We start from the raw sequence: 15,010 nt of genomic DNA, 5'->3' as shown, positions 1-15,010 counted from the left end.
TACAATACATTTGCACGTTCTGTGTTTCTCAATTGTTTTGGCAGCGAAACGTCAGGAAATCATCTCAAAATGCTGTTTTGATTTCTTAACATTGTAGCCCATTTTACTCCACTTGCTGTGAAATGGAAACTGTCAACATTGTATATCTACTACTATTTTATGAACTCTTATGTTTGTGACTGGGAGACAAACAGCACATCCTGAAAACAATAAAACAAAAAACAGCTAAACTAAATATTCTCTTACATTTCCCACCCCCTTATTGTTACCCCACATTGTGATTTATACATACCAGACACAATTGAGCTAGTGTTGAACATTGGACAATACCAGCCCAGTAGGTACAAGTTTGTTTGTAGCCTTTATGTAACCAGGTAAAATACCATTGAGATCAAACGATCTCTTTTTCAAGGGAGCCCTGCAGCAAGTTGGTTACACATGAAAACATAAACACAACAGAAAACAAAAAGGACATCATACAACATAATTACAGGGGTACAATTTACAAACCTATCGACATTGACAGGTACCAGGATTATTAAATTGCATTGCATCTAGCCGTGCTTTAAAATGTTGCAGGGGAACCAAGATGCTCAGTCTCAGTTCTTTTTGCAGAGTGTTCCAAGCTAGAGGAGCTCGCATAAAAGTGAAATGAATATAATTGTTTCTAGTAGTCACCTTTTTAACATGGAAGTTGTAATGGGCTTACTTGAGAGTATTGAACAACAAAACAATATATTTAAAAAAATTTTTTTTAAATGTGGTTATTTTTTAAATAAAAACACATTTGTAAATGTAATTTAACACAAAAGTAGTGACCCTGGGCGTAGGCTTAGCATCATAACCAAAGCATATCACATGAAGAACCGGTTTGTCATTGAAGTTACAAGCAAACATTGCAAGGAAAGGGGCAGACGGGAAAATGAAACCAAGTGTAGTTTTGATTTCCCATAAGCCCAACTTGATTTTCTGGTTGCACCTGCAGTGTTAGTTGAGTATCGCACACCAAGCTCGTAGAAACAGCCTGTGCACTTTGTACTACATTTATCTGCGACAGATGCAGGAATTGTCATTCAGTTTCCTGTTTTCTATTACCTTAGGCTACAAGAAGTCATCATTATGAACTCTCTAAACCAGTGGTTCCCAAACTTTTTCTGTCAGGCCCCCCCTGTGGAGAAAAAAAAAGTCGGGCCCCCCCAACACAAGTCAGGCTCAGTGGCAAGGCAAGTTTATTTATATAGCACTTTTCTGTACGCGACAATTCAAAGTGCTTTACAAAACAAATTAAAATAATTTTTAGGAATAAATACATTAAAAACACATTATACAATTTTAAAACAGACATTACAAAGCAAAGATAATAAAATAATAAAAAATAAACACCACAGGTAAACAATACATGTTTAAAAGGCATACTGTAGTTCGAATATGAGCATCTCAATTAAAAGCAGCGGCAAAGAGAAGTGTTTTAGTTTCGATTTAAAAATAGTAAGCGTTTCTGCGGACGTGCATGATTTGGGTAGTTTATTCCAGAGTGTCGGAGCATAATAGCTAAATGCTGCCTCTCCATGTTTTGTTTTTACTCTCGGAGCCGATAGCAGACCCGTCCCAGAAGACCTGAGGCACCTTGGTGGCTCGTCAGAATAGCCTCAAGCGCATGTCAGGGGCCCGTGTTCTGTTGAATGACTTCAGCATGAACATACAACTTCAACACAACCCAAGTAAAGCGCAAACCTTAAAATCAGATTCCTGATGGAAGAAGTTGGTTGGGTTTTCACATTCATCACATTTATTTTCTTTTGCAGATTTGTGATATTATTAGCAAATAAAATAAAGAGTGGCTATTGATAAGTGATCCAATGTAATATTCTTATTCATTATTTGCCTTTTAATTAATTTTCTTCATAAATATGACTTGTTATTCTTATTCATATTATATATCACTTACATGTTTACTCTTATGTTTTTATTGAACTTGTGTGAACTCTTATCTGCTCTGTCCTTTGTTTCTCTCTTAATCTGTGGCAGCTTTAACACCTGCATTTCCTTACGGGCACCAATAAGGGTCTATTTTATCTTGTCTTATTTTCATTCAACTTTCTTATTGCCTGAATGTCATGCCACAGATACAGTAGTCTACATAAGGTCCAAAAATATTTAAAAAAAACTGGCATGTTAGTTCGTTTTAAAAAGGTGCCTTTTTTCAAAAAATAAATGTTGGCTTAATCAAGTTACTGAGAATTGTATTTAGGTTCTTCAGGTCACTTGGTTGAAAAAAATAATAGACTTCAGGAAACTGAATGGCAATAACAGTTGGCTATAAGTACGAAATTCTACCAATAAACACCAATTTAAACAACAATTTGGGGATTTCTAGACACTCCTGAACTGTCAACAGGAGGGCGGGGGGAGCCTCGCTGCAGGGGAACTGTGGACCTAAGTCGCCTATCAGCCCAACTTATGATGCCGTTTAAAACATTACAAAATAAAGGGCGGTGCCGGCCGTCAGCGAACCGAGCCGGTCCGCCCCTGCTTCTGGTACAAGACTGGAAAAGATTTTGCGAAGAAATGAAACTCGGGTAAAGAAACGAAACCTATCCTTTCATTGCACAGGCTACCGGTAGCTCGCATCCGACACACTCAAATCTCAGCATCCGACCTGCTGCTACTGCAGATTCAACCAAGAACTGTATTGACAGGATAGAATAAGTCATCATTATGAACACCCTGAACCAACACTATGAGGAGAAGGTGCGTCCCTGCATCGACCTCATCGACTCTCTTCGCTCTCTGGGTGTAGAGAAGGACTTGGCTCTGCCTGCTATCGCCGTCATTGGAGACCAAAGCTCGGGGAAGAGCTCCGTGCTGGAGGCGCTGTCAGGGGTGGCTCTGCCAAGAGGAAGTGGTAGGTTAAATAAATTAAAATAAAACATTGATTTTCTTTCTTTCTCTCTTTGAAATTATGGATGCTTAGAAGGTGTGGCTTGCCTAACGTCGCACAAGTTATTGGAGAAATAAAGTTCATAAGTGTCATTGGGGAAATTAAGAGAAAAAAAAATAGTCAACAGTAGGCTACACAACCATCAGTATCAGTCAAAAACTAAAGCTGCAGTGATTGGTGTTTGTCAATGGAGTAAATTAAACATAAAACTGGAAAGACACATTTCTGTTTTAATATTTTTGTTCAATAGGCTATAGTTGGCATGTCTTAATTCTCAACACGGAAATGGAGATTACAAAACCTGTATGGCTGGTTAATCAACCCATGTAGATGAGGGCCCAAACCCAAATTGTAGGCTACAAAAAGATTGCCACAAAAAACTAGAGCTTTACAAAATATAATATAGCAGCTATAATACGTTTCACTTCAGGTCACCTTACATCAGAGCCGGACTGGGACAATAAATCAGGCCGGGAATTATACACCCAGCCAGGCCACTACCAGTTTTTTGTGTCATTTTGCTGGATTTATTTGTCAATATTTACAGCGTTGCTGCCCATAGTGAAAGCCCTCTAAATCTACTACCCAAAAATAAACATATGGACATGGGTTACTATTTAAAAAAAATTGCAAATCTATTTAGGAACCTATTCATGTGAACATATTTTAAGTGGGGGCGGACCTCAAATCCTATAGAGGGGTCAGGGGGCATGCTCCCCCGGTAAGATTTTTTTTTTAAATGTTGGATTTAAATGCATCAATCTGGTGCACTTTGAGGGGGAAATAAAGAGACTACACCCATATGAAACATAACTGTAGCCTATCAGGGCTCAATATGTATACACAGTCTATGGTTGCCACTGATGGCAACCAAAGGCCAAGAAGCGGTTGACATTTTTTCTGAATGGTTGCCAATGGCAACCTGGCAACCGTTACTGTCGAGCCCTGCCTATACATTTAAATAATCATAAAATCATAAGAACATGGCCATAACCAATAACATACCATATCCAATATGAAAAACATTGAAACTTGTTTATTTATTTGTTTTTGGTTCATTTATAGTTGTGAGTGTGTCTGGGCTCCTGAACCAGCCTCACCTGTCTCCCCCTGCTCCTCTTTGAGGCAGCAGCAAAGACTAGTTTTAGCTCTCAACAAGTTTTAAAAAAAGTTGTTTTCACCTAGTTAACGTTTTTTTATTATTATTCATGCATATTTCACTAATCACTCCCCCCTCAAATGGAATGTGTTTACATAAAGGGTGACCAAACCGTTTGAGACCCACGGAGATAACTTAGACTAAGTTAACTATCTAAACACTCAGAGTGCTTTACCTCACCTGAGCTGTAGTTATCAGCCTCTCAGTCTGACTAGAGAGGACTCTCCCTCCACCTTGTTGTTGAAAAAGCTCCTTATATCCGTTAGCGCAGCTAGCTAGCACCAGATGCTAACAACAACAATACACATAACCGGTGCGCGCGCTTTCTCGCTCGCTCGCGCCACACATACACGAACACACACCCTCCCGAGCTTGAGTGACACACAGAGACCAATTGAGGGCTTTAGTGTATGATCTGTATGGAAGTGGCCATGTCGGCAGGCCACATCATGGAGACAGCCAGTCACCCTCTGTGAGGCAGACTCAGACCCACATTTGCGGAGCGTTGCGTTCACAATACATACATACAAAAAAGAATCCCCAGGCCAGCAGGCCACTTAACAGGCCAGGCCATCGGGAAACCTCCCGGTCCTCCCGATGGCCAGTCCGGGCCTGCCTTACATCACACAATATCATTCACATCATTCTTTTTAGTTAGACTTTTCTAGCATATGTATTATGCATAGAAGATATTTTGGAGATGTAATATAAATACCACTTTTATAAAGATGATTATCAGTAGTGTTACCTATTGCTTTTCTCCTAATTTCACCAATCACACTGGATTTCCCTTTTCCCTGTCATTATCAACCTTCTATCTTCATAAACTCAGGCATTGTGACAAGATGTCCTCTCGAACTGAAGATGAAGAGAAAGAAAGAAGGAGAGGAGTGGTACGGGAAGATAAGCTACCAGGACTTTGAGGAAGAGATAGACGACCCCGCAGATGTGGAGAAGAAGATCAGACAAGGTACGGTATACAGAACTCTACCACTACCAAAAACAGAGTATTGATGGAGCTGCTCCTTGTGGTTTCAGTGTTCAGCACCTCCATCCTGTAATCATTCAACATGCTTCCTCTCTCTCCAGCTCAGGATGAAATAGCTGGACTAGGGGTGGGGATCAGTGATGAACTCATCAGTCTGGAGATCGCCTCTCCTGATGTTCCCGACCTGACGCTCATTGACCTGCCCGGCATCACCAGGGTGGCTGTAAAGGGACAGGATGCAAACATTGGAGACAGGGTATGATACTTTAGTGTCAATCAATCGATCAACATTTATTTTTATAGCCCAATATCACAAGATACACATTAGTCTCAGGGGGCTTTACAGTGTGTACAGTGGACAACTCTCAGTCCTAAGACCCTTGCATCGTACAAGAAGCAAAGTCCCAACGAAACCCCACAAATAAAGGGAAGAAATTAAAGATACCTCGGGGAGAGCAAAAGAGAGGAGGGATCCCTCTATCAGGACGGACAGACATGCAATAGGTTCAGTGTGAGTATGGATTAAACATAATACAATTACAACAGACAGTCTTAAAGATTAATAAGGATAATGTCAACTTCTATGAAAAAAGATCCAGGTGGATTTTAAGGCGTGTCTGAAAACAATAGGCAGGACAGGACCAGAGCAACAGGCCCAGCTATGACTCATGATTCAGACATAAACTTTAATCCAGGCAACCTGCCAGGTGAGAGACACAAACAATCTGGGGATGATGCCGTGGATGCTTAATCAGCTTAAAGCTAATTATTCACTATTTGCTAGGCATCAAAATGTAGAAACAGTCCTATAATTGTCAAGGTTAGCTGTTGCCCCGCGTGATCTAATGTATTTAGCTATGGTATTTACATGAAGTCAACCAGACCTCTGGAAATGTGCCTGTTTCAGCGGGGTGACTTATTACCTGATTCTGATCAGCTGTCTGGCCTCTGGCCGAGCCGCTCCCATCACTCCAGCAGCCGGCGCTCTAACCACACCCCGCTGACACAGTGCTTAATAAATGACGGATAAAAGAATATGAGCTCGACGTTTAACAAAATAACTTAATGTATAATCTGAATTTTTACTTTCAGATAAAGAGCATGATCCAGAAGTTCATCAGAAGACAAGAAACCATCAGCTTGGTGGTTGTCCCCTGCAATGTGGACATCGCAACCACAGAAGCTTTGAAGATGGCCCAGGAAGTGGATCCTGAAGGAGAGAGGACTCTGGGTAAAGAGAACTGATTTTAGAAAATCAACTCCTTTGACAAGTTACTTTACTTTTAGATCACTGTCTATTTGTCTCTATGTTTCTCAGGTATCTTGACCAAGCCTGACCTGGTGGACAGAGGCACAGAGGAGAACGTTGTGGAAATTGTCAATAATGAAGTCATCCACCTGAAGAAAGGCTACATGATCGTCAAGTGCCGGGGTCAGAAGGAGATCACGGAGAAAGTGTCTCTTACTGAAGCGATAGAAAAAGAGAAAACCTTCTTCAGTGATCATGTGTTTTTCCAGTAAGTTCATACTTTTTGGGTAGTTTTGACAAATATCTTCATGGTTCAATTTTCGTACTGTGATTTGTAATATGACTGTATGTGTAATGTACTCAGTCGTCTTTTATTCTTGTTGTAGCTCTCTCTATAATGACGGCCATGCTACTATTCCCAAACTGGCTGAGAAACTCACACTGGAGCTGGTGCATCACATTGAGGTAACTTCTCACTCCAAAATAACTTACGGTATTTTTGCTTATTTTAAATGTTAAAGTTTATTATGTGTGATGTGTAGAAATCTCTTCCTCGACTGGAAGAGCAAATAGAGGAGAAACTAGCAGAGACTCAGGCACAGCTGGAGAGATATGGCAACGGCCCCCCGTCAGACACAGCCGAAAGAATCTACTACCTCCTTGATGTGAGCTCCCAAACTCTGCATAACATCCACTTGGCTACCCAAGACATATACTCACCATCATGTATGCATTTCAAATAAACACAAATGCCCTGTAAACAACTGTTTCTGCTGTCGTGTGTGTGCTGCAGAAAGTGACTGCATTCACTCACGATGCCATCAACCTGACTACAGGAGAGGAACTCAAGTGTGGAGACAGGTTGAATGTCTTCTCCATGCTCAGAAAGGAGTTTGGGAAGTGGAACAACCACCTGCTCCACTCAGGAGAAAAGTGTGAGTGTGTCATTTAGATCTGGTCTACAGTTGAGCAACATCAGGAGTCTGAAATGTCCGTTTGTGTTTTCCAGTTAACAAAAAGATTGAGAAAGAGGTGGAGGAATACGAAGCGACGTATCGTGGAAGAGAACTGCCGGGCTTCATCAACTACAATACCTTTGAGACCATGGTCAAGGACCAGATCAAACAGCTGGAGGAGCCCGCTGTGAAGAAACTCAAGGATGTAGGAGGTAAATGGTTGCATGAATTCCAGGAACAGTGTTATGTGTTTGTGCCCTGATCAGGCGCTCCTAGTGTGATGTGTCATGTCTAGCTGTAGTTTCCTGTTATGGTTTTGTAGTCCTTATCGTTTCCCCTCCAGGTGTACCCATTTGTAATTAACCCAGGTGTGTCTTGTCTCGTCATTACCTCATGTATAAGGATTCTGTTTTCCCCTTTGTCTGTGGCTGATCCTGTCTGTGCAGTATGTGTTCTTGTCTGTCATTACTTTATATTTCCTTCATTCAACCAGGGTGGTAATTATTAATTAAATTATTCTTTTGATTACTTCGGCTACCGTCTCCTTGATTATGTTGCCTTGACTCGACATTGAGCCTGCTAACAGTCAATGGTAACGTAATAAACAGCTTTCACCATTTCCAACAAGTTTCCATTCTTCAAAGCTGCTGTGTCTTCTTGTTTTCCCATTTCCTCCAGATGCTGTTAGGAAGGTGTTCATACAGCTTGCCCAGAGCAGCTTCATTGGATTTCCGAACCTGGTCAAAATAGCCAAGGTAGCCATCTTCTATGAACCTCTTAAAACTTGATATGCATCATTTCCCCCCCTTGCAGACTGACTGGAATCTTATTTTTTCAGGCAAAGATCGAAGCCATCAAGCAAGAAAAAGAGTCCGCTGCTGAATCCATGCTGAGAACTCAGTTCAAGATGGAGCTGATAGTTTACTCTCAGGACAGGACCTACAGCAGCAGTTTGAGTGAGAGCAAGAGAGAGGAAGAGGATGAGGATGAGGAATACAGAGAGAATAACAAAAAACATCAAGGAAGGAGTTTGGTGTTCAGCACTGATAATCATGCTACACTTCAGGAGCTGATGCTGCACCTTAAATCTTATTACAAAGTAAGTTTTAAAATAGAGATGATTCTTGAACAAATGCACACACACAGCAGGGATTAGATTCTTTCTTTTTCCTTCTTCAGATTGCCAGCCAGCGTCTGGCTGACCAGATCCCACTGGTGATCCGCTACCAGATGTTGCAGGAGTCTGCCGTTGCCCTGGAGAGGGAGATGCTGCTGATGATCCAGGACAAGGAGAATTTTGAGCTATACATGAGGGAGGATTGCGACATTGGCACGCAGAGGGCTGCTTTGCAGAGTCGCCTTAAACGCCTCATGAAGGCTCGCACATACTTGGTGGAGTTCTAGAGGAGGTCAAGCTCTCAACTATCGGTATGAGTCTACTGAACCTCTTTTCAAAATACACTTCCCTTGTTGTTATAGGATTGATGTTCCATCTTTTTTTTGTTACCCTGCATGTCAGAGCAGGGTAACAGATCGATGTCCTACTTCGGTAGGGAGTCTCTTTAGATGTAGTGTAATATGTACTCCTATTGCCATTTCCTCGATTGCTAACACACTAAAATTATACATAAAGCACACAATTATTTTAACTGACACTCAAAGAGCAAAACATCGGCTCAAATCTCCAAAACTCTAAACCCGTTTTCAGCTTTTCACACAATTTGCACTTTTTGCAAACCTCCGCACGTTTCTCCACGTAAGACACAGGAATCTGACATAAAGTCAGGTTTAAAACACTGATATTCAAAATGCCTCACACATGGACCAATGATCAAGAAACACGTTCCACCTGACCAAACACCTGGTAGCATCATTGTTGGCTCATCAATCAGGATGTTAGCACTATAAAAAGACCACAGGTGAGTACTTTCTTACAGCAACAATGGAAGCCAACATGGAAGCAAGAGGAAGAGGTGGGGTGAGAGTGAGGGGCGGAAGAAGAGGTGGGGTGAGAGCGAGAGGTAGAGCTGGAGGGAGAGGACGTGGACAAAGAAGAATACTCATGATATATCAGTGCTTATATCTGTTGTGTGAAACGTATTTACTTCATTACTGTAATTGGATTGTTGGCATGTTGCAGACTATAACTGTACAAAGATCCTGCACAATGTACTGTGGTAAACTCACACACTGACCGACCACTATGTCTGTGTTGTTTATCTGAAGGACTGAGAAACAAAGAGGTGGAAGGCTAAGGATGTCCAATGAGGCCCAGGAAGCAGCAGTTACAAACTGGGTGTTGGCAAACAATGCATCCCCCTTAGAGAGATCTGAAGCAGAGTAGCAATGTGCTGAGATGCATGTTGCACAGTGTTATCTTTGAATAAAATGTGATTTATTTTTCAACAACTCATTTGTATTTCTTCATGTACTGTATTTCTGTAAACTCAAGCAATCTTTCTCTGCAGAAACCTCTCTGTACAGAGCACAGCCCATAACAGATGGAAGTGCTTTAGAGTATGCTCAGCAGTGTGTAGCTGGGTGGTCAAACCATCTAGTATTATGAATGAAGTGTTATATCTGGTGCTGAAGTTTGCATTTGGTAAGTGTTTATGTAGTTTTGAGGGCAGTTCTTCACTTAGCAGGAGAAATGAGGTGTTTTGCACTTTGTGTTTAGTGTTCTGAGAAACTGAGCAATTAAAAAAAAAAGTGTTAGCAATCGAGAAAAACTAATGAGTATCCAGATTAAACTGTCCTTTAGCTCCCCCTTGTGGTTTTAGATGAAATGGTGATTGCAATTCCAATTTAAGAAAAACAAAGTTCTTCCATACTCTTTACAGGTGTGCTGTGCATCAGTGATGCAAATACAAAGCTGAGTCAGTCCTGATATAGATTTGTTGTTCTTCTGATAAACATTAATTTAGGTTTTTCCTCTTCATCAATAACTTATCGTGTGCATTTCCATACGTATGCAAATACAAAATGTTGGTAAAATGCGTGAACATAAGCTTTATTCAAAAATACATACAAAAACGTTTTCCAAGAAAAATAATATAAAAATCATTTAAAAGCAGTTCACTTCAATTATTTCTGCCAGGATCGTCACAGGTTCATTCTCCAGTTTGAGCAGGGCTCTCCTGGTTGTTGTCGTCATTGTCTGATTTCTCGTCATCTAAAAACATTAAAGTTATTAGAGAGGCAACGTTTTTTTTCCTAAACTCTACAGATGAGATTGATCAACAGCTATTAAGGAAACGAGGCACAAACATGCCAAGTTCTGCATCTCCAATGTCCTTGTGTACTCACTCTCCAGTGTCTGCTGTAGTTCCTGTATGGTGCTGAGCAGCACATGGAACTGCTTCTTCCTTAACTCCAACTGTATGTGACAAAGCGAGAGCCAATAATAACATTACTCATGGTCGAAGACATTGGATGTGGGAATACAAGGTGATAAATGTATTTAGCTTTACCTTAGCATCTACGTTCTCCTTGATTTGAGACAGCTGCTGGAGTTCTTTGTCAAGCGCTTCCAACTGCCTGTGATCAAACCAACAATAATATGAGTATCATGAAAGCCCAAACGTCTTCGACTCAATATCTGGATGAAACAATGACTCACTTAAGTGTTTCATGTCGGTCTGGATGTTGCTGGATAACCTTAGCCAAAGCATCGTACTCTGGGAGAAATGAAGTGAAAATGTGAGACAAGCGGCCATACAAAAACCTGGCTCAACCAAACAGAAATATTGATGTTATTTGAAAAACCTATATTGCCACCAATTATTTTAAAATCAGTGAGAGATTACTTTTTATAAAAGCCTGTGTCCATTTAAAAAACGCAATCTCTAGTATTCTAGTCAAATATTTTAACAGATCAAATTAAACAAACCATCCCTAGGATTATCTTTTTTGAAAACTCCTTGAGCAACAGTTGATTGGATTATAATTGCAGTTGTATAATAAATCAAATGTAATAATCTGCGTGTATGACAACTTCGCTTTGCTTCTCAAGGAAATAGTGTTGTCACGATACCAAGTCAAGAATTGCGATTCCGATTCTTTTTCGATACTTTTCTTAAAAAAAGGGAAACAGTCTTAAATGTAATTATTGTGCTTTATTTCACACCAGAACCATAACACAAACGTTTAAACAATGAGAACAATAAATTAAATGACTATAATTTGTATTAAATATAATTAAGCATCATCTGCAAACAACTTTTTAGTTTTTCGCTTCTGGCGTCTTTTTTGTCAACAAGCCGAGGCGCAGCGGCAGTTGCACTCCCACTTGCAGCCATGCTTCTCGTTTTCTCACATGCTCTGGCAGCTAGCGCGTGCACGAGAGAGGGGAGGCACGTAGAGCGTGCTTGAGAGGGGCGGGACTGCAGGTAATGTAAGCAGAGCGCTGAACACACACGGCTCTTATTAAAACGGTGCTTTCTCACCGGAGTACTTTTCCCCGAAATTCTTAAAGTACCGATACTAATGAAATGGAGGAATCGTAACGTTTTTAACGGCAGGGTATCGCGGTACCTTTCAAGTATCGGTACACCGTGCAACACTACAAGGAAATGCTCTTTTTCCTGTGAAAAAGCTCGGATGTTTGGTTTTGATTAAACTGAACATTTTAGTTAATCAGTGGGTTTTTGATAGCTTTTCTAGTTTGACTCACATTTTTGCAAACCCAAAGAACTTCAGTTTTGAATAATAAAGAAGAGAAAGTCTGAAAATGTATATTTTCCTTAATACATGACTAATCTATTGGCAATAACTTCTTTGCCATTTTAAATAACTATTGTTCTGCAGCACTATGTCAAGCTGTTGGATGTATTGGTTGTACTTGCTTAGACTCTTCCTCAGAACATTTATCAGGTAAATAATTACTATAATTCCATCTGGATCACTGAAATGCTCTTACCTTGGCGATTTTTCCGTACCCTCTTTGCTCTCTGTATTTCCTTTTTGCATTCTGCTATCTTCTCGTGTGCAGAGGTGATGTTTTGTTCTGCAAAGACAACAAGGTGGTGAGAGATAAGGTTATTGTGTAAACACTTCAAAAACTACCTTGTTTTGTGGTGACCTAGATCTGCTAGTTACCACATTGTATGTTTGAAATGCAGGAGTAGTTCTGGTATAAAAAAGACAAAAAACACACATACAAAATCACAATTTCTTACCTATGTTAGTGTAGATTTTCTCATAATTCTCCATTTCTCGAAGATTCATGTCATAAACCATTAACGTCTTCCCCATGGAGAACTCACACTGGCCCAGGGTGGCCATCACCCTCTGATACTGCGTGAACCTGAACAGAATAACGGTTTAATACTCAAACAAGTTGTCCACCACACTTTTATAAAAAAAAACGTTATTGTCAGAGGTGGAAGAAGAACTCGGATCTTGTACTTAAGTAAAAGTACACCACAGTGTAGGAATACTCTGTTACAAGTCCTGCATTAAAAATATTACCCAAATGTTTTGACATCAAAATATACTTAAAGTACAAAAAGTAAAACAACTCATTGTGCAAATTGGCCCATTTTGGAATAACCTATTATATGTTTTGATTATAATTATTGATGCATTAACGTGTTATCCAAGCTAGTAAATGTGTAGCTAGTAGGGGTGTAACGGTACACGTACCGAATTTGGTTCGGTACACGTTGTGTGTACCGAAGTGTACCGAACGAATATAACGTTAAACGTAAAAAAATGAGAACGTGAACAACTTCTTGGAAGTAATCTCAGGTGCTGCGTCGCAGCATTCAGAGTAATTTGCTCCCATTGTGTTCAACGCGTCACAGAGCGAGCAAGTCATTTCATTGGACGAGCTGGTCAGAGGGATGCGTTCAAATGTAGTCAGTAATTTGAGGAACTGTCGAAATGGCGAACGCAGATAAAGTTGAGCTCGAAAATCCTCCAGCATCATTGAAGTCTCCGGTTTGGGAACATTTTGGTTTCGCAGTTACGTACAAGGATGACGGACAAAGACAGGTGGACCGAACCAAAGCTGTTTGTCGGCATTGTTCAACTAAAATTGGTTACGCGGCTGGCAGTACATCAAACTTGCACACTCATTTGAAAAGGCATCACCCGAACGTGAATATCACCGGTACCAAAAGACTGAAGTGCAAACCCAACTCCCACTAGCATTTAAGCCTCCACCACTCGCAAAAACTTCAGACTGAGCCAAAGCTATTACAAACGGCAAATATCCTTATGTTGCCATGTTAGCAAAGCGCTACCTGGCTGTATCTGCTACTACCTCTAACCTTAATTAGAGGTACTGCACCTTAATGTTTATTTGTTAATATTTTGTATTTATTTGAGTGAATACATTATTCACAGTTTAATAATAATAAAAAATATGTTATGTTTTGTGATCATTTTTTATGCTGTACCGAAAACGTACCGAACCGTGACCTAAAAACCGAGGTACATACCGAACCGAAATGTTTGTGAACCGTTACACCCCTAGTAGCTAGTTTTAATTACTTCGTACAATGCAGGTTAGTTTGTGAAAGTTACTCCAGGAGTAACTAAAGTCTTATTATTGTGTTGTTTATATTTCAGATAATCCAAATCTACAAAGACCCCAAAGGTATTACATAAATGTAGTGGAGTAAAACCACAGTATTTACCTCTGAATTGTATCGGGGTAGAAGTACAAGGTAGCAACAAACTGAAATGCTCAAAATTGTAAATAAGAACAGTACGAGAGTAAATGTTTACATGACACCACCGGTTATTGTATATCTCCCAGTAGAGCTCACTCACCCTTCCTCCGGGGTCCCAGGCGAGTTGCACCATTTAGTGAAGCTCTTTAGCAGCACGTTGATTCGGCGGTCATCTCCAGCCCCGTCTCCGTCAATAAGAAGACGTTTCCGAATAACTTCATCTAAATGCGGGCAAAAACAGGATTCAAACAACATTCCAGATACAGCAGGCACTTTTAAAAGCACCTAAGCTAACTGTTAACTAGCTAGCTAGCATGCCTTCTGTGTATTAGCTGTGTCGAGAGCAAGCCTCTATCTTTTGTAACATTGGGCCGTTTTTGTAATTTGGCTGGATATATGTTGACACTTTAAGAGCTTCGGTACACATTTCTAGTCGTGTTTTTTTTTCAGAGAGTTGAAATTAGTTCATTAAACCATTACTTACCGTCCGTTACAGCTCCCATGTCTGTATGTAGCTAAATAAACTTTATTGAATAGCCGGAAGTGAACAAAGCAGCTCGACCCGCCTCCGATTAAATGGTCGGCAGTGATTGGCCACAGAAAAGGACTAACGATTTGATTTAGAACAAGGGTTTTATTACTACGTAACATAATTAAATGAGCTTAATACTATAATGTATGCTCATTAAAAACAGGGATATAGTCTAAATAGAGCTGAATAAAAGGCCATGAGTTTAATAAAATTGTCATCTCCAGACCAGTGACACAACATGTAGGTTTACACTGTGGAGAGTCAAATGGAAACCTTTTGTCAAAAAACAAACAAAAAGATTGTTAGATTGTCACAAATACAGACTTTAGGAAGAACACAAATTGAATATGTATAAAGTGAAAGCTTGAAGCAATGCTATACTTCACCCAGCCAGTTTTATAATAATCATTTAACTTAAAATGTGAATTAATCTAAGACTGATGACTATGGAGGACGGAACATGACATAAGTATAAATAAATAAATGTATTAATAAAACATGAATAAAT

General features: G+C 40.1%; 2 protein-coding genes across 2 annotated transcripts; one reads left to right on the top strand and one right to left on the bottom strand.

The window, feature by feature from the left end:
• Positions 1 to 2,584: 2,584 nt before the first annotated feature.
• LOC117446682 (interferon-induced GTP-binding protein Mx-like) lies at positions 2,585 to 9,702 on the top strand. Its single transcript, XM_034083011.2, has 13 exons — positions 2,585 to 2,905; positions 4,933 to 5,070; positions 5,190 to 5,344; positions 6,181 to 6,319; positions 6,407 to 6,605; positions 6,724 to 6,802; positions 6,880 to 7,002; positions 7,131 to 7,272; positions 7,347 to 7,505; positions 7,972 to 8,048; positions 8,132 to 8,392; positions 8,473 to 8,721; positions 9,520 to 9,702. The coding sequence occupies exons 1-12, from the start codon at positions 2,719 to 2,721 to the stop codon at positions 8,695 to 8,697; spliced, it is 1,884 nt and encodes a 627-aa protein (XP_033938902.1). The 5' UTR covers positions 2,585 to 2,718; the 3' UTR covers positions 8,698 to 8,721; positions 9,520 to 9,702.
• Positions 9,703 to 10,282: 580 nt separating this feature from the next.
• Positions 10,283 to 14,541, bottom strand: thoc7 (THO complex 7). The gene is made up of 8 exons (XM_034083037.1): positions 14,455 to 14,541; positions 14,071 to 14,191; positions 12,471 to 12,598; positions 12,212 to 12,298; positions 10,913 to 10,970; positions 10,764 to 10,830; positions 10,600 to 10,669; positions 10,283 to 10,465 (listed from the first exon to the last, which is right to left on the bottom strand). Exons 1-8 carry the CDS (start codon positions 14,471 to 14,473, stop codon positions 10,404 to 10,406), a joined length of 612 nt encoding a protein of 203 aa, XP_033938928.1. The 5' UTR covers positions 14,474 to 14,541; the 3' UTR covers positions 10,283 to 10,403.
• Positions 14,542 to 15,010: the final 469 nt, after the last annotated feature.

The sequence above is a fragment of the Pseudochaenichthys georgianus genome, chromosome 5, assembly GCF_902827115.2.
Source record: "Pseudochaenichthys georgianus chromosome 5, fPseGeo1.2, whole genome shotgun sequence".
Classification (NCBI taxonomy): Eukaryota; Metazoa; Chordata; class Actinopteri; order Perciformes; family Channichthyidae; genus Pseudochaenichthys; species Pseudochaenichthys georgianus.
Note: the sequence above shows the minus strand (reverse complement) of the source record. Positions and strands in the feature narration are given on the sequence as shown.

Bases quoted from the DNA above. Each gene is read 5' to 3' on its own strand.
- thoc7 (XM_034083037.1), bottom strand. The intron at 12,599-14,070 runs GTGAGTGAGCTC...TATTCTGTTCAG, and splicing joins CCTGGGACCCCGGAGGAAGG to GTTCACGCAGTATCAGAGGG. The intron at 10,670-10,763 runs GTAAAGCTAAAT...TGTCACATACAG, and splicing joins AGGAGAACGTAGATGCTAAG to TTGGAGTTAAGGAAGAAGCA.
- LOC117446682 (XM_034083011.2), top strand. From the start codon at position 2,719: ATGAACACCCTGAACCAACACTATGAGGAGAAGGTGCGTCCCTGCATC. The intron at 6,803-6,879 runs GTAACTTCTCAC...TGTGATGTGTAG, and splicing joins AGCTGGTGCATCACATTGAG to AAATCTCTTCCTCGACTGGA. The intron at 8,393-8,472 runs GTAAGTTTTAAA...TTCCTTCTTCAG, and splicing joins ACCTTAAATCTTATTACAAA to ATTGCCAGCCAGCGTCTGGC.